The 26,331-nt window shown below is 43.8% G+C and overlaps 1 protein-coding gene across 1 annotated transcript; it reads right to left on the reverse strand.

The window, feature by feature from the left end:
• Window positions 1-466: 466 nt before the first annotated feature.
• zbtb34 (zinc finger and BTB domain containing 34) lies at window positions 467-12,908 on the reverse strand. Its single transcript, XM_047013918.1, has 2 exons — window positions 12,758-12,908; window positions 467-7,356 (listed from the first exon to the last, which is right to left on the reverse strand). Exon 2 carries the CDS (start codon window positions 7,321-7,323, stop codon window positions 5,794-5,796), a length of 1,530 nt encoding a protein of 509 aa, XP_046869874.1. The 5' UTR covers window positions 7,324-7,356; window positions 12,758-12,908; the 3' UTR covers window positions 467-5,793.
• Window positions 12,909-26,331: the final 13,423 nt, after the last annotated feature.

The following is a 26,331-nucleotide window of genomic DNA, read 5'->3' on the forward strand; positions in this document are numbered from 1 at the left end:
AACACCCATCGGTGTAGTTTAGATTTTAACATGCAATTCTAACAAGTCTTGGAAGACCCATACAGCCATTTTCATAGCTGTAACCGATAATAACATACAATCAATTTATATAATGAAACTCAACCCCTGAACAGCGTGTCAACATTATCAGTGAGGCAATTGAACGAATATGGTACCAGTCCTTCTATGATGATCCGACATCGCCCTCTACTGGCTTCTCAGTGTATCAGAAGACTGCGCCAAAGTCACCAGAGATAATGGAACAGTATCCTCTGTTGGAATCAAATGGTTATGACTATTTTCAAGATGTTTCAGAATACTGTGCTGTTGTACCATTTTTTTTTTTTACCAAACTAGTTAACCTACCAGCTACAGAATTATTGATGAACCTACAACAGACCCTATAACACCAACATGAGCTGATCATCTTATAATAGGAATGAATATAATAATACAAGAAACAAGAGGTTGCCAAATCAGCATCTTTATTTTACAAACAAACGCATTTTTTATTGACATTTCTTTGTATCATAAAAAAGCAATTTACAAGCTTAAGAACCGAAATAAAGCAGCACAGAATGATTATGAGTAAAATATATAATTTGAATAAATATATCTTATATTTTCATGCTATAAAATAAATTCATAAATGGCAAGTTCATAGTTACAGCATCAGCTCTAGCTAGCTTCTTCACTTCATAGTTGTACAAAACAGTAGAGTTTTGAGGTTCACAGTTGGGTTGTGAGGTTGTGTTGAGAGGACGAACGGAAGAAGGGCAGACACACACACACGTTCATGGTAAAACTACTGGTCTCCCCTGCGCCCTTGGACTGGAAACTCTGTGCTTTTCACATGCATGCAGAGAGGGAACATAAAATATGGGCTCAGGGAGAGAGCCTTGAGGCAGAATGTTTTGGGAACCACTGAGTGAGGGGTAGCTGTCCCACCTGAAGAGAAGTGCACGTTTCAGAGGAGATCCTTGCTCAGATACCACTAACTAGAAACCCTGAGTTCTACTTTTTTTTTTGCCTTGTCACCAAATGAATGATAGCAAGAGGCTGCACGGCGTCTGAGACCAGGGAGTTTCACGACGAGAGAAGCGTAGGTTAGCCTGTTCGTCGATCCGAGCAGCGCTAACCGGCTCCTCCCGATCCCGGCCTGCAGTCTGCAGCCTCACCACTAGGGGGTGGAGAGGAGACCTCAGAGTTTCAGCATGAACACAGTTTGACCTTCTCATAAGTGGTGAAGCAGACCCAAATCCCTTATTTGTAATGCATTCATTTAGCGGACGCTTTTCATCCAAAGCAATGTATACAGTAGGGGAAGATTTTTTTTCCTGCAATTTGTTTATCTGCAGTCAAATGCTCCTCCCCTAAGCTTACTTATCGTCCCCTTAAAAATGACGGAGTTTCTGAACTTGAACCTTGAGTCTTGATCACCAATTCAGCTTCGCGCGTGGCTCAATGACAGTCATAAGCTTCAAACGCACACTTAGATTATTAGCAATGCCAGTCTCATCTAAGTAGCAATTTCACTCGACTTTTTCAATGTTTCACAAAAAATATAAAAATAAATCAATATCAAATTGTTGTGGTCCTACTTCAGATAATCAGCTCCCTGACATTCGGTTTGATTGAGACATGACAGACCAAGGGTTAGCCTAGGTGCACAGACACCAATACACCATTTAAAAAAATGTTATTGCTTTTGTTTAATACTGTACACAGTGGAGATAAATTGAAGAAAAAAAAAAAAAAGAACAAAACAATGGAAGACTACGATTTTTTTGACAAGTCTATATCAGTGTTCATAAACTACCTGAAGTTTAGTCAGTTAAAAAGTAATCGGACGAGCTGAAAAATTCTAAAAGTAGTCCTATTCCTGTAAACACTTTGCTTGATTATTCCTAGTCAACTAGAGTCTGCCTGCTCATGTTCTATGAAGTCTTGAACAAAGAGAATGAATGCAGTATGTCTTAGATTCAGTGGGTGGGTGAATATTGTTGCATTAGTAACTATGGTTCATAAAAGCATTTTACACAAATATCCCCTCCTTTACCCCCCATTAACATATATATGTACGCGTATAGTTATTTGTATATAAAATCAATGTAACCTGACCTGCCTAAAAGCACCAAGATTAGAAGTTTTCTATTAAGAGTATTTGAGGATGTACTGAGGATGGAACGATTAGTACCTCCTTTCTGGAACAGGTAGGAATCGTAGAATCATTTGTATGTGCATGCCTGTGGAGACTAATGATTGAGTTACAAATAGCCAAGGGCTATTAATGTATGTGGGTGAGACGTGCAATATATATCTGTATCACAATTAGACCAGCACTGTTCGCTTGTCAGAACACTGAAGCTAAAATAACAGCAAACAGATGAACGTTTTGTGAAAGTAGGGAAAAAAAAAAAAAAGCTTGTTTCAAACTAACTTGATGGAAGTTGTTCAATCTATGGAATATCTATATTCATCCTGTGTATATAATTACTTTTACTGCTATTGGATTCAGGTGAGCCACCTTCTGATTCTTAGATTTTAAACATTTTATGTTGCAACCCAATCCAAAAGGAACCATTTCGCGCGCAAAAAAAAAAAAAGTATAGCTAAAGTCGCTTCTCTGAACACATTTCTTAAGATTGTCCTCAGTTCCAACATATAACACACAGTGTGCATGTACACAGTTGAAAACAAACGTCCTGGTGTATTGAATGTGATTCAATGCTATGCAGGGCACCATACAACATAACATGATACAAACACACCCATCCATCACACAGATAATGAACGTACTAGAAGGAGTGGAAAAAAGTCCGTAATACTTTAATCTAATAGGACCCAGGGACACACAGCCAAGTGCCAGAACATGGGATTAGACAAAACTGTAAATTCTTGTGGCAAGGCACAAAGTTTACCCATCACTTTTTTGTATTTTATTTTTGTACACAAATTCTAGATTTGGCCTTAAAAATGAAATATCCTAATAATAAAAGATATATTGCACAACGCATGGCTTAACTGGGTACTTTTGTCATGTCAACTGACATTTGATAGTTTTAAACATTTTACCGAACGTTTTACCACTTTCGACTGAAGGCGGTAGGTTTAACCTTGAATGTAAAGAATTTAAGCAACATCAAATGTGTGCAAAGTGTTCCTTTAGTCACCAAATTAATATAGGACTTTATGGTCAATACAGTTTTTGAAGACAGAAGTTTTGCAGAAGTGACTGAATATCAATTTAACTCTTTGGTCTCGTCTGCCATTGCAATAATGTACATTAAAGTGGCTGCCATAACCAGTTCTCAATATAGCATAAAGATGAGGGCGACATGGGGCTTGATTTCCTTGTTTCATGTAGATGTGAAGAACATTTTAGAAATCCAATTAACAAGACTTTACCGAGATGGTTCTACTTGCAAAGTCACAGTTTTTGTGCACTACCGAAAAGAAGAAGTGACAACACAATCTCCTCAAAGAAACAGATCAATGACTGTAGGACAGTCCATGGAGGATGACAGTCAAAATATGGTGGTTTGACAAAGACAAAAAAAAAAAAATATATATATATATACTGTATGTCCTGTTCATTCAAATTAGAGAAATAAACCAGAAGAATGTCTGAGCTCACAATCAGTAAACAGTCCTTTGCATTCAGGACAGTTTTGATGGCACCTGGTACAACAAGACAATGGGTCCACAGTAAAACAATGTGACACTTGTATAGTGAGAATTTGCCCCAACAAAAGACTACATCAGTGATCAGATACAATATATGGTCGGAAAATCAACATACTGAGAAATGAAACCCAAATCTCAGGGCTAAGAAATCCTTCTGAATGAAACTAAACAAAAACTAAGAACTACTCAGGTTGCATAAAAGAGCACGATTGTATGGATGGCTATTTTGAGTTTAGACCCTATCCAGGGTATTCAAAAAAACCTGTTTCCAACACAGCAAATCATTTCAGAATTACTACTCGTATGAAAAAAGAAAGGCATCACAATGCTGAAAGGGGCAGACGTGAACTGCTAAGAAGTGCTCCTTTGGGCCAGGTGACCAGATAACACAGCAATCAAGACTTGAGCCAAACAAGTTAACTGGCAAAATTACCCGTTTGCTCTAGGCCATTTTCATGATCACCAAAGTTACACTGTATTCCGTAGTTCCAGCTCCACAGGGTCTACTACATGGCAGGATGCCCATCTCTTGCTCCAGTCCTAGCTATGCCAACATGCTCAGAATCAGAAGAAAATGGGCAGATCCCTAGTCCCAGTCAAAGCTCCTAAATCGCAGACACCAACACAGAATAAAATAACTCAATTTCCCAAATGATTAATCACCAACTACTGAATCCAAATCGGAAGTGCACATTAAGACAGAAAATAATAAAATAAGTGTTTTATTTTCTCAGAAATCTGTGAGATGTACAGAAACGTGTGACCAATCAGGCTGCTCTATGCTACTTAAAGAAAGTGCACTCGTTACTTTGGATCAAAAGCTTTTTTTCCGTCTTTCTTTATTGTTTATCGTCGGGGCCTGAAAAGACTTGGAGAGTCAAGACATTCTCATGGCACATCTCTGCTCTGCCGCCATGTCTGGTAATAAAGAAGCGGATCTGGAAAAAAATGCAAAAAAACCCCAAAAGGTTAAATGTTCTCAGTTTGCATATTCTGGGCATTTGGATTACTCCTGTAGCGCTAGGCTGAGGAAAGGGACTTCAACTGTTTAACTACACCTGTTTTTCCAATGTTATCTTGAGACAAAAATAACTGTTATATAAAAGAAAAGAATTGTGAGTAAAAAAAAAAACTACAACAAAAAACCAGAATGTAAGACATTTCTGATGGCTTCACTGCAGGAGGATCACCCATTACACGGGCTGCCTCAAACACACACACTTTTGCCATCTTGATATTCTCTCCAGTGATGAGAGGAGGATGATGAATGATGCAGTGTGTTTACAAAAAGATGTTGATAAAAGACAGTGCCGATCATCTCTTCGTGTTCTCTTACAATAATAGGTAACATCTCTACCACACCTTAAGAGCGTCTGCTAAATGACTAAATGTAAATATAGCACCTTCTTCATCCTCACTGTTTCCTGCCTGACTGTGAAGCACAGGACACGGACTTATAGCAGAATTCATACAATTACAAATAAATATTTCACGTCCTAGTATCAAGGCTTTGTGTTGAGAGAGTTCTGCCCAAGGTTTGGCAAATGAAACTGACCCTACAACGAACGGAGAACCCTTCGGTTCCTGGTAGGTTCTTGGCTATGAGGTAGAACCCGGTGGAATTGAATAAAAAGCTAAAATACTGCCTGCTATGACTATGTAGTTGTAGTATCATGAGGTATTGTACGGATATGTCACACGAAAGCTTTGCACTGGCAGAAAAATCTTTCCTTGTGAGTAAGTGACCCCTTTTGGCCACCTGTGCAAAAACAGGTCAGGTAAAAAGGTGATATGACAAGCATCTTACCAGAGCTTTCACATTATCAATTATTGCAACATGCCTATATTACTGTGTAAATATGTTTTTAAAAACATGGAAAGATAAAAAAGAGAGATAAAAGGAGGTCTTGATTATTGGAACCTCCCTCAAATAGTAAGTTGAAACTCCTTTTCCCTTTTAAAATAATTCTTTTTAACAAGCCCGCCTCCCAAACTGTCAGGCAGAAACCCCCAGATGCACAATGTTAGGTTGAACGTTTGAGGGAGCTGGTCCGCAAAAAGGTTTCAAATAACATGTCGTAAAGCCTGCTCGACCTAAAGACGGGCCTAAAAATCACATCTGGACGCCTGAGCCTCTTCTGGACTGCACTTTGAAGCCTCCTCTATGTCATTGGCCGGTGCTTCCTCAGAGTACTGTGCCTCGAACGCCATCCCCTCTGAGGCGTCCTCTGGGTCCTTCTGCCCGGAGATTCCCTCCGTCCTCTCTGGAGAGTCCATGTGATTGCCGCCCTCTGACGCCCCCAGGTGCTTCTTCCTCAGGTGTTGGTTTAGGGTGCCCTGGAAGGGGAAGCACTTGCCGCAGATTTGACAGTGGAAAGGCTTGTTGTCCGTGTGCCCGCGAATGTGGTACTCCAACTGATCTTTCCTCGTGTATTTCTTCCCGCAGAACTTGCAGACAAAAGGGGTGATTCCCATGTGCAGGCGCATGTGGCGGTCCAAGCTGCCCTTCTGGTTGAAGGACTTGCCGCAGTAGATGCAGATCAGCCTCTCGTTGTAGGGGTACCACTGGCTGCGTAGGCTCCTCTCCCGGACGTCGTTCTCCAGGCCGGAGGAGCCCAGCCCTGGCTCGCCCTCGTCCGCCCCTGGCTTGATCTGACTCAGCACCTCAGCCGGGACGACCACTGGCCTCTTGGCCCTTGCGCGCCCTCCCCGGAAGCCGCTGAGCATGGAGCGGGAGGGGCTGGAGCTGCTGAGACTGACGAAGCAGGGAGAAGACAGTCCTGAGTAGGTGTAGCCGGTGGACTGGATGACTGGGCCATAGGAGCCCACACTGACTGCCAGAACCTGTTCCCCGTCCACCAGCTCCGTGTGGTAACCGTCGTCGCCGGCGGACGAGCTGTCCGAGTAGCTTGGCCGGTCGGTTTTCTCCAGCTTCACGTGAACGTCCGTCACTTGGCCGTCCTTCCCGATGAGCTCCACCTGCTCCGTGTCGCCCTCGATGGGCGCCTCTTGCTCGGACACGCCGTCGCTGCTGCCGCGGTCCGACTGGCCCTCCTCCGGCTGACGCCCCCGGCCCGGGGCCTTTCCCGCCAGCTCGGAGCGCGTCTCCAGGCTCCCCGCGTGGCCGTGCCGGGAGAAGTATGGGGGGGAGATCTGGGTGGGGTTGATGAAGAGGCTGCTGTCTTTCACGCCGTTGCGGCTGGCCTGAGAGCCGTCCTTTCCGGGGCTGCTGGAGGCTGGCAAGCTGATTTTGGAGTGGATCCCCTCCAGGATCTGGGTGCACTTGTCGATGATGGCCTGCATCTGCAGGAAGCTGGCGGCCGTCAAGAAGCTGATGACGTCCTTGAGCTGCAGCGACATGCGTCCCGTGTAGCAGAAGGCCAGCAGCTGTTCGAACACCTCGGGACTCTTGATGACGGAGATGGACAGGCCGCTCATGGTGCCCAAGGCGGAGTGGTCGCGGAAGTACGGCGAGCTGGCGGCCAGGACTGCCTTGTGTGCTCGGAACGGCTGTCCCTGGATGTGGACGATGATGTCACACAGCTTACCCTGCAGGCGTAGCTCGTTGAGCTGGTTCAAGACCGTGTTGCTGAACTCCGGCACGTCGAACTCGATGTAGCTGCTGCCGTCTTCCATGACTCTGAGGTGTCGCGCCACTTTGTCCACAGCCTGGTTGGAGAAACGGCAGAATAACAAGATTAAACTACGGGAAGATAAGTGAATCTACGATTAATATTCATTTCACACTCAAGTGTTGCTGTGAATGCTTGATTTTTAAACAATACAAGATGGTAAGTAAAACTACAGAAATGTAAAAAGACCACTATTTTTCCAGTATGAAATTGACAAGAAATTGGAGTCAGGTGGCTGAGCGGTTAGGGAATCGGGCTAGTAATCTGAAGGTTGCCAGTTTGATTCCCGGCAATGCCAAATGACATTGTGTCCTTGGGCAAGGCACTTCACCCTACTTGCCTCGGGGGGAATGTCCCTGTACTTACTGTAAGTCGCTCTGGATAAGAGCGTCTGCTAAATGAATAACTGTAATGTGAAGATGTGAAATAAAATACATGTGAATTGTTTCATTCTCACACACAAGAACAGAAACAAAAGCTAATCGTAACATCTCAATATTCAACCGCACATACAGCACCAGTACTGTAGCTCTGTGTTACTTAGGTCTCGCTAGCTGTGCAGCTTTAACACCTTGAGGCTATTTCAATATACCAACCCGCTACACGAGAAATCAGGAACTCTGTGGCAGAAACCAGGAGCTGCGAGCTGCCTCATTTCACATTCACACAGGAGTGAGAAAATGAATGCTATAGACATTGCTAATGCCAGTTGGCCTCAATATGTTGCAAGTGGAGCCTGACAAAAGATCCATTCGTCTTGTGACAAAATTATATAAGCCTGCAGCTAACTTAATGTTTTCTTGGGTTGATTCAGATAAGAAAATAGTGAGCCAATCATAACTACGCCTGTGTTTGACCCATTTAAGTACAGCCATTAACAGTCACTCCGGAGTTTGCCAGGAGTCAATGCTGACCTAACTGAGTCTCGTATGAGAACAATCTGGGAATCTCAGCTCAAAATAAGATCCCACAGCTGGGCAATTTCACAGTAATTTGCCAAAGGAATGAGAGTAGGGATATCTACAGGTTGAGACTGCATGTAAGAGCTAGTCCACTCAGTCCAGGGTCCTGTCTCTGTTCACAAGAGACGTGTAATCTGTGCAACAACAGAAAAATCTCCAAAAGCAACAACAAATATAAGCAGATGTTTGCTGCACGAACATTGCAGCCTCTATAAACCTCAAGTTCACAACAACATGGATTTAGCAACCTCTATAAACATTGAGGAGAGTTTAATGCATCACAGTGGATAGCAGAATGTGCATCGCATAACACTGCAATAGAACACAAGACTGTTAGGACATTTAACAAACGTGACAACAAAATGCTAATGTCTCTAACAACATTCTTTAGAGATAGGCTAGTTTGTGTTTCCTTCATTGAGCCCATGCACAGAACTGTGCAAATACAGTATTAAATCCATCTCGGCCCTCTTTCTCACCATCTGTCCTTTTATGCCATCCCTCCCTCCCTTTCCCTCCCTCCCTCTCTCCCTCCCTTTCCCTCCCTCCCTAGCAATTCAGCATGATCCTCTGGGCATTTTTAGTCTCAGTCAGCACTTTCAGAATGTAAACACTTTCTCCAATTGCCAAGGCTTGCCAAGACACCTGTCTCTCAACCCATATGTTCTGGCACAGGAGAATGGGAGAGAAGGGGAAGGTAGGCAAAACAGAAAGAACGGTAAAATGAAGCATGGTACCAGATTTTCTCTCTGCCCTTACAGGGTTTTTAAATATAGAATGCATATTAAATATATCAGCAGTGCCAGCCAGAAAACATACACACAGGATCAACTGCCAAGTTGAAAGCCTGCCAAAGAATGCCTGCTCGGTGGCCGAGTTAAACTCAAGGATGAGGTCTACAAGTAAGAATCTGATTGGTCGCACCCAAGGGTGAAGTGAACAACCAAGGTTCTGATTGGTCAAACTGGAAACTGGAAGGCCTACTGTACATTAGCCCAACATGTCTGTTTCAAGAACTGAGTGGATCCTTCTGTATTAAAACTACCTACAACAATTTTCACTGAAATCAACAACCTGGTCTAAACTTCCTTCTGTACTGATGACAATGTAAGGCAGGGGGTTATGACCCAAATTTCAGAAAATAACAACTGAGTTGTTATCCTGGGCAACATAGGAGTTAGCCTATCCCTAAAACAATGTAGCCTGACATTGTCATACTCATAATTCAGGTCAGAATATGAGTCTGATAACTCTCCGTTAGGCTGAGAGTATGGGGCGTGTTTCAACCAAACTCGTAAAACAAATGCCTCTTCGCTCAATTGGATAAACCTACAACCAATCAGAGCAACGTAATATGTTGTTTGTTGAAAAAAAATTCAACCCAAGGGCTCTTTGGTGATGTGGTTGATTACATTACTGTTGATCATCTGTCCATCATCGTATAAAGCCCGCCCTGACAATTTCATTGGTCCGAACAGCTCCTGTTCGGATACAGTTTTTCCGCAACCGAGCTACTCCAGACCCAACTTCCCGACCAATTTCTTTTGTGGGCGGGACTAAATTGGGCTGGCAGCCAGGCTAAAGACAATGTACTGATCAATCAGAAATCACTGCACTGACCGAATACAGGACAGCCTTACTGACCCTTTGGACAGTCCCTAACAGACTGATAGCGGTGAGGCTAAGAAGTCAACATGATCTGCTCTGAGACATTATTGATTGACGGGGATGACAGCACTGCAAAGGAAAACTCACAAAAAATACTGGGAATTATTCAACAAAAAAAGCTGTGTCAGCATACAAGCACTGAATGCTTTTTTCAAGATAAGCTATATTTTGCCTATTTGACTAAAAAGCTTGCTCGGCATCCAAAGCTAAAATTGCTAAACAAGCAGGGCATGCCAGAGCAATATGAGAAGGAGAGGAAATACAGAGAGACAGACTTTTGGAAGTCGAAGCGAAAAAGGTGGAGGAATTATTTGATCTGCTTTGGTGTGCAACTTCAACAGAATCATTATTTTATTCTGATGTGAACTAAAAGACGTGTTAAGGAACGAGCAGGCTTTGCTTGGAAGCCGAGCCACAGAACATGTTAGTTTAGTCAGTTCAGGACTCCCAAGATCAACCGTTAGGCTTACACTTACATACCAACCATGACGCATCATTCTCCCCTCGCTCGTGAATCTAGCCTGGGTCTTTATTCACAAGCTCATCCGCACGTCCGTCCTCCTCAGTTTAGACTAGTTATGCAGACGACCTGCTGGCTGTTATTGTAGCTGGATGACATAATACAGGCCGCTGCCACTCAATCCACAACAGTCTGGGCAATTAAGATAGTTATTTTGACTGACACATCACAACTAATACCCAGATTGCCTCCTTTAAAAAATAGAAGCACAATTATCATTATCATAGACCAGACCTAATTAAAAATGGATTCCCCCCCCTCCTATTAGCAGGGGAAATCAGACTTTGCATGAAGTTGACCTATCTACAGATAAAAATAATTTACAGTTGCTTGGTAGACACCGTGGAGAAATAATTCCCTCCATTTTACAATCACAAATTTGTAACCCAAGTGAGGCTTGAGATGAATCCTGAACTGGAAGCTGCCATCCTTCATTTAGCATCCATCACTTGACGTGTTCACAGTCTCTCTTTACTTAGCTCCAATCTTCTATTAATCATTTAATCAAGGTCCATACTGGTGTGTGTGTGTGTGTTTGTGAGGGGGGGGGGGTGTTAAACTTGACATGCATGAAAACATAGGTATCGTTGGTGCCCCGCTCAGCATTCAAATAAATATTTGTGGTAGTGAAATGCATGTATTTATCCAACCAGGAGGTTGTCCTTACAACTCCCTCATGTGTTATCCTCGTGTTATCACCTATCGTTTTGTTTGTCCTCGCATTGCTCAATCGCCATCCAGTAGCAGACAGGGAGGGTGAGACTATTCCGTTTCACAGCTTATCCAGAGGGAACCGTGGTTATAAAGATGCAGGGTTTAATGGGTGCAAAGCCATAATGCCTACTCACGCAAAAGGCTTAATTGGTGTGTCTAAGTCTGTTCTGACATGCCTTTCGGTATCCGAAGTGGTTAAGATGGACTTGCCAGGTTCCCATTAGAACCACAACAGCTGGAAAACACCCCAAAACACTGAGGTTCTTGGTGAATCTGTTGACGTTATTGACGTTTGAATGTTATGGTCATGTAATGTCCCAGTCACATCTAACCACAAAAGCGACTCAGGACCCAAGGCGAACTCAAATGCACCGGATGACCCTGTAGCCTGCACTTTGTACTGCCATGGCAATCAAGTTTGCAGTGTTTACGACATGAAACTAAACTTAAATTTTTACATAATTAATTATGTAAATTAATTATTGCTTAGTTTCAATTTGTTTGTGGATTTCACATATTTTAGGGTAAAAAATTACTAAATGTATTGCAAGCCCTTTACAGTAAATGTATTCGCGGAATGCAAATAACCCGGCGTTTGAACTGACACATTTAAGGGATTGACAATTAAATCGTTGCAGGCTTAAACATAATACAATGAGTAACACAGAAAAGACAACGATGAATCAAAATGACAAGAAAGCTCTAGCATGAGAAAGTCTGCCAACGTTAGTGCTAGCTTGGTGACTAGCCAGCTAGCTAGAAGGATGCATTATTTGGCATGCACAAGTTTGCTGGAACCATGAAACCGTAAGATAAGAACGTTAAGATAAGCTAAAAAATGTATAACAGCAAGCAAACTGTACGTCGTTGCATAGGTATTTAAGTACTGACCATCTGCTCAACAAATACACACTGGAGAAATTAATCCCTTGAAAATGTGTCTGTCATAACATAAAATAAAAGTGCAAGCTTTACAGCTCTTGCCACGACGCCCTGAAAAGATTCAGTAAACTGCACTTCCGAGGTTGAACTTTGCCGCTGTTGTTGCAATGCACAACGTCCATAGAGGCATTACATCGTTGGCTGTGTCTCAGTGCAATATGTTACCTTTGTGCTAGAGTTTAATATATCAAACAGGAAAGTTAGAGAATGCGTAGCGACTCGTGCCCACTTGGCCAGCCCTACCCTTCACGGATAACTCGCAGTACTGTGGCTAACTGTGTTGGCTTGGCTAGCTGTGACATTTAGCTAACCAGACAGTTTTTGAGTAATAACCACAAGTATATATCAGACTACATTAATCTGTGCCATAAATTCATATATTTAGCAAACGTCATTATGACTATCTTGCGACAGATGACTTTCCCACGAACGGCTGACCAGGGCTTTTCCAAGCTCGACGTGGGAGTAGGGGGGCTAGCTGGGAAGCTAGCTTGGGCTAGCATTAGCAAGCTAGCAAGATCAAGCTAAAAGCGCTAACATGCAACATTTTCGCCCTCCGGTGACAGCCGCTAAAACGTTTCAAGAATGTTAGTATGAAATCAAAGAAACGAACAAATGAATGCTAAACTCACCTTTTCCCAATCAAACGTCGCCCATTCCCCCCCGTTGTTTTCTTTCGCGTCTGCCAGGCCTCCAGTCCCCCCCACTCCAGCTGTGTCAGAAGCTGCTGCAATTTTCTTTTTTTTTATCAAACGGAAGTGTATCTGTCTTATTGGTCGGCATTTGGTACTGTCGACAGTTACTATATGCGCGGTCTTCCTGCTTGAAACATAACTTACCCATCATATTTGAACAACAAATAATAATGAATTTTGGCTCAGCTATATTCATGTTTGAGCTGTTCTGCGATATGCCACATAATTGAATTCGTGCTTGTAAGCATGTCAATCATCCAATCATGCTGGCGTGCCTGTTGCGTGGACACACACACACACACCCACACACTATTATACATCATCTAACCTACTTCACAAGACAATATCTGATAATAATGCACATAAATATAAAGTAGTTCACAACAGTATGTGGTAACACAGATCGTGTCTGCTGTTTCATAGTCATTTTGTTCTAACTGTACTCTGAGGTCAGAACAATGGCATCCTGAACAGTAAGAATTGACGGTCTGTCTTTTATCAGTCTGTTTTTAGTTAAACAGTTTAACCACAACGGGGCGCCACACGCTAAACAAAGTGCCTTTGAAACTCCTTGGATTTCGCCCGACACCCAAGCAAATTTGGACAAGTCAAGACTTTCAAGTCAACCTTGTTGTATGTTGACAGGCTCTTTAATTGCTTTTCTAGTTTGTGTATGGTCCACCAGGATTTGACGGCGCTTTTTTATTCAACCATGAAACACACACTGAGAACATATATGAATGTGAAACTTAGAAACATGGAAACATAACAGTACAAATCTGAGTGCTAGGCCAACATAGCGTGTACAAGATAGCAAAGAGATTCATAGGTCAAGATTTATTAGAGTGATTTGTAGTGGTGTGGTCCAATAAATCATTGAAGCTACAGTTGTTGCCTAATGCCTAATGTTGCATAACAACATAATATTTTCAAAGCTTTCTCAAATGACCCTTGTCAACCATATCAAATCTATTCACAGTATCCAAATGCACACTTACTAAAATGTTGGTTGCATTATTTCAAATGAAAACAGAAGCTACATTTACTTTAACGTTAACATTTTCGTTTCCTGGCAACTGACCAATGTATGCAAAAAGGTGAGTTTGCAATCCTGTGAATGTATGAACCAATGTATAAAATGTTTATTCATAGAATGTACATATTTAGATTATGTAGCTCTACGCATGATAAATTGGCTCACAATGTGACAGTACAGAATTATTTTGACACTCAGCCAAAACAAGTTTTATTTTTTGTTGTTTTTTATGTTACGAAATGGCAAGCAGTGTGAAATAAATAACTGCATCACAGCCTAAAATACATATGTTTAAGCTCATGAGAAATAGACGTTTTGACTCAGATAGCCTCTAGGTTTTGGGTTTTGGTTGCTTGTAGCATTTATCAAAGACAAAAGTGAATGCGAGCCTCTGTGTGTTTTTCCCCTTCATATTATGTGAGTGACAGCTTGGCAGGTCTAGTGAATATCTGACCTAATCTGGGTGGTGCAGGTGGCTGATAAACATAAGAAGCAGAATCGCCATGTCATTGCACATGCTCCTTGTTAAACAAGTTGCTCCTCTATTCTCAAACAGAAACGTATTCTCTTTTTTTTTCAAAAGATCGACGCATAACTGAAGGCGCAGCCAAGGTATGGTGATTAGAGATGGTGTTGTTGACCTGTAGGAACGATCGGGGGTATTGATAACATTTCAAACAGCCTTGTAATCAAAGGCTTTCCTGTTTTAAGTTGTAATCTTTCTTGAAATGGTTCTTTGTTAGTTGCACTGGTGTTTGCTCCACCAAGAATTCTTTGGCAGTGAACTAATGGGCTTGGTTTGGAGTGATGCGGGGGCAAGGATCAGTCTCCAGGTGGGATACAGCAGGTTTCTGGAGGAACTCACGGCTTTCTTTTTATCTCAGGTGACTAAGCAAATTCCCAAGTGTCCACCTTCCACGAGTCCTGGGGCACATGCTCAAGGTGATATGTCTGAAGGCCACATCTCAGGTGTCAGAAAGAAGGAATAATGAGATCTGTTGTTCTGTATCGCTCTCTGGACATAGTCAATTCAACAGATTCAATAATGAACGAGCAAATAAATTTATACTGTAATACGGTTCATCATATTTTTACCTCTAAATACTGTGCTTATGTTTGGAGAAAACAGAGATATTCAACATCTTGTAGTCTAATTGTATCATTGTGGATACACTTTGTTCCATTCATCCATTTGGAAGCCATTATTGAACAGGTAGGAATATCTCAGCGGTTGAACATTTGATAACAGATCAAGAGAACAGGTTAATGTCTTTGACAGGTGCAAGTAACAAACATTAATACAGAAACATGGAGGGGGTTAAAATGCACATCAATTGAATATAGAAGTGAATAGAAGCCAATGAGAACTTGCCATAGAAAATGATGGGACACCATCTTCAAACAGCTTTGATGCTGGTCTTGATCAAATACAATCGCTTGATAATTTATCACTCCATCTATACAATCACATCCTTTTTTCAATTCACAAGCATTTTCCTTGGCTCCATTTTCAATTCATATGTATTTTCATCATCACCATTTGTATACATAATTTGGTGTATAATGTGTGTATCTGTAATTTGTGTACAATTACATCTGCTAATCTAAATGATTACATATGAATACATTTTTATGAACGCGACTTGTGAAGATTGTTGACAGTTGGAGGAGATTTAATATGTGTGCCTCCTAATATGTACAACATGAATAAACCATTGTCCTCTGCATCAGGGCACCAGAAATACCTGGTCTGTCAGTGCTGAGGGGGAACAATGGCAGCCCAGTCCTCGTAGTCCGGCTGTGGGCCCGAAACCCACTGATGGGGAACATATTTCCCAACAGCAGGTGTTTGAGTCTGTCAGTGGCTGGTCCTCACCCTGCCTGTCAGGGAGAAGGAAAGCTTGTCCAGGTGTGGAGGCGGCCTTCTGCTCTTCTCACGTTACTCCTTCAAGGAGTGGAGGCTGTGTCGCAGGATGAGCCGGGAAAAAATACAGATATTAGTGATGAAAAAAAAAAAAGATTGGTTACGTCGTCAAACTAAAACCCGTGACATTGATAATGTACTGCATATGCATCAGACAATGATCCCCTCCAAGCCTTGAGGTTTGATGTATAGTTTGAGAAAAAAAACCTATTTGAATAACAGCTCCTAAAAAATTCATGTCATCGTCACGTTCAAATCTTCAAACAGTTACATACTTTGATGATAAAGAATTGTTGACCATATCTTAATTTGATCTGGAAATCTACTCTACTGCAATCTGAGCTAAAGCTGAACAAAAGCCCGCAAGCTCAATTCAGCCAAATCGCAGCAGGACATGCATGGATACAAACGATAATTACACTCTAAATACCCTCCCTGTATCATATCGTACTGGCCCAAGAAATAAAACCAAACTGTGAGACATAATGGCCGGGGTTCTGAAGGAACACAGAGGAAAGGTGAGTGACAGCTGGCACATCATGAAGAGGAGCAGAGGTGTGCAATGCGGAGCTTAGTGAAACTGAAAGCCCTGCTTACTGGAGCAGAGATCACAATGAGGAAGAGGTGGAAGGTTCAGTCTGGACGTTTTTTTTATTGATAAGTCTGTCATCCCTGCTGATATTGGAGCAGTAATGGCAGTTGATGATTAGCCCACTACTGAGCTATTAACTGCATTTCTTATCCTTTTACCGGGTGCCGGGATTGCCCTGAGACAAAGACATCCTTTATGCGGCAGGGTCTCAAACGCCATCTACCTGACCTGAAAGACTGTTATGTCTTACTGCCTGGCCAGAGAAGGCAGGGAGGAGATGCATGTCAAAGGTTACTGTGGGCTGCCATTTAAAATGAAGGGGTTTTGAATGACCAGGCTGGTGAGAGACGGCTGTGGCAAAATTACAGAAAATGGGTTGTTTTGTCAACATTTCATCACCAGATTTACAGAAAGGTGATCCTGACCCTTTCATGTTCCCTAAGGGGGCTGAAGGAGTTCAGTCAGGGGAATTGATTGTCAAGTAAATCTCTTCTTGATTTCTCTCTCGCTTTCTCTCTCCCTCTTAAGAAGTGACATTCTATATGATAGATTTTAAACAATGCTTAAGTAGCTGCAATGACATCTTCTTTAAACATATCGGGTGCGAAACTGACAAGATTTAATCATCTAACCAACCAAAGTCACAGAGCACAACTAAGAACTAGATAGTTTACTCTCTCCTATAAACCTTTCACAAAACAAATATTGAGCATCCTGTTATACCTGAATTGATTATTTATCAAACTGTGAAACCAACAACTTTTTTTGCTAGACAGACATAAGTAATTCAACTTGTACTGGAAAATGCATCGACTTTGAATGATTGGCTGCCTAGAGGAACACACTGTGTGTCCGTGTTGAACCAGAGCGTTGCATTAACCTCTGACTGTCTCTGGTGTTTCCTGACAGACACCAGTAGGAGCCATGGCCTGGCTCACCCCCCACTGAGGAAAAGCATCTTTCATTAAAGTTTAAACCTTTTGAATAAGATACAGGCTCTCCGATAAGATCTGGGAATGCACCAACATGGAATAATGGAGAAAGAAAATTGACATTTTCTAAATAAGCGCCTGGGATCTCTCATGAAAGACCAAGGTTTATGGAACAGGTCATTCAAGGGAGAGAGAGAACCTTGAAATGGCCTGCAGAACAGAACAGAGATCTCCAAGCTGCAGCCTAAGGCAGTTACATGGGAGCACTGAGAACTAGACAGTGATCTCAGACCTAGGAAGAAAAAAAAGAAATTCTCTCACTGGGTTGAAAACAACCCTTATTCTTGGCTCGCGACCCACTGTAATAAATTGAAACTTAAAATGTTAAGATACCATGAGGATAGTGTAGATTGTGTATGGGTAGAAAGCCTCCATTGACATTTTAAAAAACAAGATTTATATAGATTTGGCATCCTTTGATGTTGAAGTAAAGGTGTCGCTAAAAGTAACTATCGCAATCGAAGAAAAAGAGACCTCACTGTGCTTTCAAACGACGTGTCAGTTGTGACAGTGGTATGTGACATTCTGGCATTCTGACATTTTGATGAGGGAGATATCGCTTTGCACTTAGACTCACCTCAAGTTCGCAGTCATCAAAAGCGCCCACCAAGCATGCAGGTGTTGTGCCTGTAGCACAACCCCACGGAGACACGAACTCAAGCCCAGCCTTCCCTTAGGGCCTGGCCTAGCAGAACACTTTCACACGGCAGTTTCATCATGCCGTCTCTCTAATAGCTAATAGGGTTGAAATGACTAGACTGCCAAGACTAGGCTGCTCATTCCGCATTCCTCACCGCACCGGAAAACTATCTGCAGCTGAATATGAGGATTTGCACTGCTTGCCCCCTGTTTTCTTTGAGCAAATCTTGATTTCCCTGGCCTGAATGTTAAACAGAACAGATTGACCGCAGAGATATCCGTTTGCCAAGTTTTCCATGAACATAATCCCTGTTGCTTCTTAAGTGGTCTCTGACTCATGACTCCATAAGTCCTTCGAACACAAAAAGCAGGTTGAATGCCTGCTAATAAGTATTCTGGGGTGAAGAGAACAGAGAGGCAAAGAAGAAAAGAGAAAAAGAGAGGTCTTATTGTGCTACAGTTGATGTGTTTTTTCTCTGTGTCATTTTCCCCCCACCTCCTCAGAGTCTGGAAGGTTCTCCAGAGGAAGTCAGGGAAGCAGCGAAGGTCAACAAAGCTTGTAAATCTTCAACCGTGGAGACTGGAATCAGCCAGGAGCAGGAAAGAAAATCCCTTAACCCTGGTCAAATTAATGCTCAGGTTTCCCACAACGATGAGTTGTGTAGTCGAACAACTCCAATGTATTCTTAAATTCACCATTCAAAAGTCCAACTGATATTTATTTTTAAAGACGGTGGCAGGAGTAGAGAGGGATTGAGACTACATACGTATCTTTGCTACACAACACAAACCTACGGAGTCTTAAATGCTCTTGACCTGTTGAGCTTGTCACTTCACCTGCTCAATAACTCTCGCCTACGGGCTGGGAGAGGTTATAAGGGGGGAGTGGGCTTGGCAGACGTGTTTTCACACCTCATTCCTGAACGATGCGATATTTGACATGGCTTTGGCCTTAACCTAGAAACAAGTATAACACAAGTGCTATTTTTTTCTCCCCAACATACTCCTCTGTCCTCCCTCTTCTAGATCCCGCCTGGAGATTATGGTGGAGAATCGTTCTTGGTTGGTCCTACTCTGTAGAGATGTGCTCGGTAAGATGTGCCCTGTAGAGCCTTCTTTCATTGGATAGATATGTTTAGGTTACCCCAACGGGACACACTTTGGGACCCAAACAGCAGGTGTTTATACTGTATAGCTAAGCAAATAGCCTACAGTGCACATGTTACGGCAACTTTTTTCTCTCCCAGAAAACGTTTTCCTAAATGTTTTATCAAGACCCCATTGGGGGACACTCCGGTGAGACTGTAGAATCATCCAAACCATAGTTTGTATAACAGATAGTAATCAGACACTTTGTGACCCAAGGTTATTCTCTTAAACAAAATAAAAGATCTGGTTGGTTTAAGTCTCTCGTTGTGGCATGCAGGTTTTATGGTTTCCAATAAGACTTAAGACATGACAGTGGTCAGAAGTTCAAAACAATATTTATATGTTGGAATCGTGATTAAGATGGTAATTCAATTAGAAAGAGTTCCTGTTTCAATGTGTGTTTTGAAGTGAAGTCTCACAGTGACTAGTGGAGGCCAGAGATCTGTGAAGTAAAACTCTTCCCTTCAGACTAACTGCCCGATATCACAGGAAAAAAACGAAGGTAAAATAAATAGATGAAGCTCTTGTCTTAATAATTGATAGAAATTCTGGGACATCAGGGGAAATCAATTGGAAGGTTGGCCCAAAATCAAGTGGTATTGTTGTGTAAGCTGTATGTGGACATAAATCCATGTAGAGATAAAACTAGTATTGACAGCTGTCTTGATCTGGCCCACCACTAGAACCGGCGAGGTATCCACCATCTCCTCATCGGCTGTTTAACACCTCTGTAATCCCTCCTGCCCATAAACACTGAAGCTTCTTTATAGGACGGCTTTGGCATGACAAGAGACGACAATGAGAGTCTAAATTATGTAATTTGTACAGCAATTGATTTAAAAAATGTAGGCACAGACGTGCACAGTGCCCCTTTGTCCTTCAGAGACCCTTGAAATAAGTTTAACAAAGACTTTCATCAGTCCCCCCCCCCCCAAAAAAAAAAAAAACAATGGCTGAATGCATTTGTTGAAAATGAATCGTAATCGGTTTTAGAGTCGCCTTTTTTTTGCTCCAGGCAACCAATTTGTCACCCGTCACGACCGTGTCTCAGCACAACAGGGTGCTGTGCGAAGTGAAGACAGAGAGATAATGGAGTCAGAGAGAGACAGAGAGAGATAGAGAGAGAGCGAGAGAGAGAGAAAGGCCAGGCCTGTCATTCTGACTCTCGTATGAAGTGGAGGATTAAGATCGAGGCGAGCGCCTGATGAAGAGTGCGGTGAGAACAGATGGAGAGAGATAACATTGACTCTCCTGGAGCGCAAAGCGAGAGAGAGAAACAGGTTGTTGGTGTCACGCCCTGCTGGTATCGGAGTTGCGTGCCGTTCCAACCCCTCCTTTGGACGCGTGCGCCAACACAGCGCCGCGTGAAATCTTGAGAAATTGCTTGTTATGACACTAACATGATACCTGTCTGACAGAGAAGATGTTCCATGCATGTATGTGTGTTTGTGTGTCTTCTGGCCGCGGATGCGTGAGAGAGCGTTTGTGTATCAGAGAGATTGGAGAGAGAGAGAGAGAGAGAGAGAGAGAGAGAGAGAGAGAGAGAGAGAGAGAGAGAGAGAGAGAGAGAGAGAGAAAAGAGAGAGAAAAAGAGAGAAAAAAAGAGAGAGAAAAAGAGAGAGAAAAAGAGAGAGAAAAAGAGAGAGAAAAAGAGAGAGAGAGAGAGAGATGGGTCTGTCTGGGGAGACTGTCTCCCCAGGCATTCCTCCTCCTCCAGACAGACGGGTTGGGGGGCCGAGCCGAGCTCAGGTATCTCCAGTAACCTCCCCTTTGTCCCCCTGCAGAATGGACCCTTTTGTCTGCTGTTTTCTGCGGGTCATTGTGAGGAGCGCTTCTTAGTGTCAGCTTTAATTCTCGGCGTAACCCTAGCCGCGATGCCCCCCCCCGACTCTACCTTCCGCCCCGCGTGCCGCTCAGGGGAACGGGGGAGAGGCCGCGTTGCGAACAAGCGCACCCAGGAGAGGACTTGTGAACCCCCGATGCTCGAAAATGTAAATGCTGCTTTGATTGTCGGCCGTCAGACCTCACCCCAAGTTGATCTGATGTGAGGACGACGGGAGGGGGAAAAGAGGATGCGTGTCTGGAACCATCCCGGGGTTCTGTCTAGCTAAAATGACCCCCAGGCCCCAGGCCCCTGACTCTCTAACCTCCACACAGAAAACAAGGACCACAGAGAGAAGCAGGCAGAGTATCGAGCTGAAACAGCAAACAGCAGAGCCTAATATCAAGACTCTGCTTGGGTGAACCAGTCACTCCTGGTCGGTCAGTCTTTGCTCTTAAAGGAATGATGAGATTCATCAACTGGAATGTCTGAGGCTGTCTGATAAAGTGTTCCCTCGTCAGGTCGGATCCCTGTGAAGGTATGATGTATCAGGGAGAGGAGGGTTTGAGGGAGCCGGTCTCGGAACAGTTCCCCAGCACAGCTCACATTGTCTGGATGAACCCGTGTTCCAGAGGGACAGCTGGTCGGCACCATCTCATGTCTCAGGTTGTCATGGTTCACTGGACCCTTTAAAGTGAAGACACCCACCAGAGGCACACACACACACACACACACACGCCCGAAAGGTAATTGTTTTAATCCCACCCACTTTCTATCGATTAAATGAAGACAAACTAGCATACAAATACAGAGAAAGGAAGAGTTTGTGTCTACCTTGCTTGGCTGCATGACTCCATGACTGCATTGGTCAGACAGAGGCAATATTTAGAAAATGACGCAGATTCTTGGAGAGTCAAATGGATCCTGAGATGGTGGGAGGGAGGGAGGGAGTGGATCAGTTTACTGACATGGCACACACCGCTAAGCATACGGCAGGAGATCAAAGCCCTCCCTCCTGTGCCTACCGCAGCGTGTTCCCCTCAGATCTGACAAGGTGCCCCCCCGTCGAGAGACCCTGACCTGCTACCGATGATGGACTTGGTCCAAAACCGCCTCATCACGGCAAGAACTGGTCAGAACCGGTACCTCCGCACAGACACTCTCACCCGAGACTGTCAACGCCATCCCCGTGGGTGCTCACCCCCATGTCATGTGACAGCCCGAATGCTCTCCCTCCCGCTGCTACATCTACCTACCTGCAAGTCGGATCCCCAGCTTGCCTCGCCCAGTGCCCCTGTGGACGCCATCTTGGCTCCTCCCCCTCACCAGGATGTTTATTCATTGTAAAATGGACTCCCTCAGAGTGCCCGTGAGCAGGACAAACGGTCAGGGTTTGGTGAGGAGGACTGAAACTGCATCTGAACCTGCTTGATATTTCTGCTGACGCAGCCCAAGAACAGGATTTGGTTTCCATGGGGTCAGGATAATTTCACTCCCTCACAACCCCCCCCCCCCCCCCTCCCCCCCTCACATCTGCCAACTAGTCTGAGCTTTCAACTCGGAATTTTCAAGGATCAAAGCTTAGAAAAGCCAGTGTCTGTTTGTTCTTTTCGCATCCTGACATGGATTTTAATTTACGTCATTTTTGATAGGAAACTAATGATAAAAATAACAACTGTTTTGGAATTTCCTTTCTCCGTAGGGAATTTCCTTTCCCCCGACCCCCAGCCCTGTCCTCTCACACGGCTACACTCTCCCGGAGAGGCCTCTCTCTGCCCTGGGGTGGGATCCTCTCTACCTCCCCTCTCAAAGCTGGTTCTGATGATCACGGCTGGGGAAGCAGCAGTGAGTGACCCCTCTGTGAACTCCCTCTTCAGCTGATGCCTGGAACATCACTGACTCCATGTGTGTGCTTGCACACAGGCAGCGACTACTACAGGCTCGTGAGTTGGCATTGGGAGAGAGACACCTGGGAGAGAGACACCTGGGAGAGAGACACCTGGGAGAGAGACACCTGGGAGAGAGACACCTGGGAGAGAGACACCTGGGAGAGAGACACCTGGGAGAGAGACACGTGGGAGAGAGACACCTGAGCCGCGGGTGACTGTCTAACCCAGCCGGCTGTCCTGTAGCAGAGAGGTGGGAGCGTGAGGGGGTGGAATATGTTGAGAAATCAAATTATCCCCAAAATCTGCTCCCCCACACCTCCCTCCCGTCCCCCCTGCCTGGAGGAACAGACTCTGATCTCACTCCCGTCTTGAACCCTGCCATCTTGCCAGGCACTAGCCTCCACAGGAATTCAGAACATGCGACAAGAGGGTAGTTTCTGTTTTCTGAAGCGTCACTTCCTTATTGTCGGAGACAGGAACCTTGATAAATTCTGTGATCTCTCCGCGGTAGAAATAACATTGGAATATATTTGAAGTCGTACCTAACTAAATGTGTATGTTAGATATTAAAAGATCAAGAGGTTCCTATCAAAACAGTCTGTTTTGGTTGAGTTTTACATAGATGTTAAACCTTAAAGATTGCTGCATGATTTAAAAAATTCTTTCACATTGTGACTGCGATGCAGTGATTGCTTTCCAGGGGGCGCCATTGAACTGGCAGAGAAGCACAGGAAATGGCAGGAGAACCCTCCTATTCTGCTCAAATACCTTCACAACACATTGGCTTTGTAGATCTGCAACAACCGTCTTGATCCAAGGGCTGTATGTTAAAACACATATTTGTGTGACTAATATTAAGAGTCTGGTTTTAGCTTGAGGTCCAATATTTTCTATATATCTATATATATCATATAAATACATGCTCTATAAAAATTGAGTTGCTTAATGTGTGTGTGTGTGCTAAAATATAATAAATGATGTAATTATATATACATTTTGGGGAAATTATTAAACACTTCAATTACATAGAAAATCAACAACTGAGCCAATCACCACGGTGTCCTTCAAAGACACGCGAGCAGCTTTGTGAACAAGGAAATATTAGACAACAATATTAGACACATGTTGCTAGGCACCTTTGGGCTCAAAACCAATAATAATGTGACAAGCAGGCGGGCCGCAAGAGCGTGCTGAAAGGACGGGTCGCAGCTGAGACCACAGTCCTCCATCCTGCCTGCCAGGGCGGCTGAGATGAGCAGATAGGAGGGTGGGAGGAGGATCAGGCTGGGATGCAGATGAGCCAGGCTGGGTAGGAAGGGGGTGGGGGTGGGGGTGGGGGTGCAGGCTAGCTGGCTGGTTGGCTGGAAGGGGGTTCAGGCAGGGTAAGAGGGAGGAGCAGGTTGGGTGCGACGGGGGGGGGGGGCGGCAAGCTGGGTAAGAGGGAGGAGGGGAGGGTGGATAGGAGGAGGGAGCAGGGTGGATAGGAGGAGGAGGGAGCAGGGTGGATAGGAGGAGGGGGGGCAGGCTGGATAGGAGCGGGATCCAGGGAGAGGCCCTCCACAGTTCCAGAGCTGAAGCAGTGTGCAGCTGGTGGCTGGCTGGTGTCAGTCTGATGGGCCCACTGCCAGCCGGCCCCTGGCCCCAAGCCTCACTCTGTAGGGCTCTTTGTCCCGTCTGAAGGGGATCACAACAGGTCTCACCGTAACGTGTTCTACCAACCAACACTGGGCGATGACTTTAATGTCCAATCAGATACACAATGACACACAAACACAAGGACAACACACACTCATGCGTGTGCACACGCACACACACACACACACGGTTGAGAGGAGGTCTTCGGGTCCAGATCACACGCTTGGACAGGCCCTAATGAGGACCAGGAGTTGCTGTGTGGGAGCTGCACTGGCCCTAGGGACCAGGTCGTGCAGGGTTAACTATCAAAGATGAGTGCAAACTTATCCCTGTGGAAAAAACCTCTGAAGAAAACATCCCACTGCACTCGCTAAGCCCTTCCAAACTGGGTGTTTCCTTCTGATAATCGATCCAAGACACTGCACATCAATGTTTGTCTTACGCCAACATGAACCTTTCTGCTGAAAGGTGGACAGGACTCATTCAGTCTCTCCTGGTCACTTGAGGGGGCGACACCATCAGATGTGATGCTAGCTGAACTTGCTATGAAAGTTCATGAAAACAAATTTAATAATGAACGAATTGGCATTTTCTGAAACAGTCATTTGATATGAACCAAAAATACTGTAAGTGTGTATTATATTTTTCAGCAAAAATGCTGCCCATAAAAATGGATACATGTTTATTTCTTTGTTTATAGAAAACTATCTGAAAGAATGAATAAAATATATATGGTCAACCACAGAGAAAATATGATCGTAAATGTATTACAGCAGTTGGAAGGATTTGTGTGGGTATTTCAAGAAAACACCCAGAACATTTGGAAACCACACTGTGATAGACAGTGAAAACACATATGAAAATAGAGACAGATGTGCAAACCTAACATTTAGCTTGACAGGAACAGTGGCAACAATAAACTTGTCTAGACATCTCATTTTTATTATATGAAAAATTGGCTCTATTAACATAAACTGCTGATTGAAGCCAAAATCCCTATTTGTTGAAGTAATATCTGACTTGTCTTTCTGCTTGATGTTTCTTTTGATGCCTCCAAAAACACATACTGCACCAATGTCACATGAGGAGAGGGACCATGCAAACATTTAAATACATGAGGAACATGATTCAAAACAGTTAAGGTTGGTTGCCAGCAGTTGTCATCACCATCCTTTGCTAGTGCTTCAAAACAAGCTGCATTAACTTCAGTGGCAAGATGATGTGTCTACATAACACTGGTGACACCATCAAGCCACCTTAAACCCTGTAAGACCCCTTGTTGTGAAATTACAACGTCACCTTCAGCTCTTTAATTGCTCATTTTATTTTATTTTTTTACCAAATGTATCCAATAGCATTGCAAGGCAAGTCAAAAGGACCCATTGGTTATGTAAATGTGGTCGTTCAAACTAAATAATCTTATTTGCAAATGTGTTTTTTGGAAAGCTATGGTGATGTTGAAATTTTTAATCGGGTCTTACAGGGCTAGGTGCAGCAGTTCCACAGTCACCAAAAAGGGACAGCCTCTCTCATACTATTGCACTAAGGATGATGAGGATGTAGGGGAGTCAGGTGGCTGAGCGGTTAGGGAATCGGGCCAGTAATCTGAAAGACGTTGTGTCCTTGGGCAAGGCACTTCACCCTACTTGCCTCGGGGGGATGTCCCTGTACTTACTGTAAGTCGCATTGGAAGAGAGCGTCTGCTGAATGACTAAATGTAAATGTAAAATGTAGTTGCTGATCATGATGATGTCGTTGATTAAGAGGAAGAGGAGGAGGAAGACAATACTGATGATGCAGATGCAGTGCGAGACTGAACAAAAGAACTCTGGG

The sequence above is a fragment of the Hypomesus transpacificus genome, unplaced genomic scaffold (assembly GCF_021917145.1).
Source record: "Hypomesus transpacificus isolate Combined female unplaced genomic scaffold, fHypTra1 scaffold_208, whole genome shotgun sequence".
In the NCBI taxonomy this organism is placed as follows: Eukaryota; Metazoa; Chordata; class Actinopteri; order Osmeriformes; family Osmeridae; genus Hypomesus; species Hypomesus transpacificus.

What these genes read in the sequence shown, in the direction of transcription:
- zbtb34 (XM_047013918.1), bottom strand. Translation starts at nt 7,323, where the DNA reads ATGGAAGACGGCAGCAGCTACATCGAGTTCGACGTGCCGGAGTTCAGC.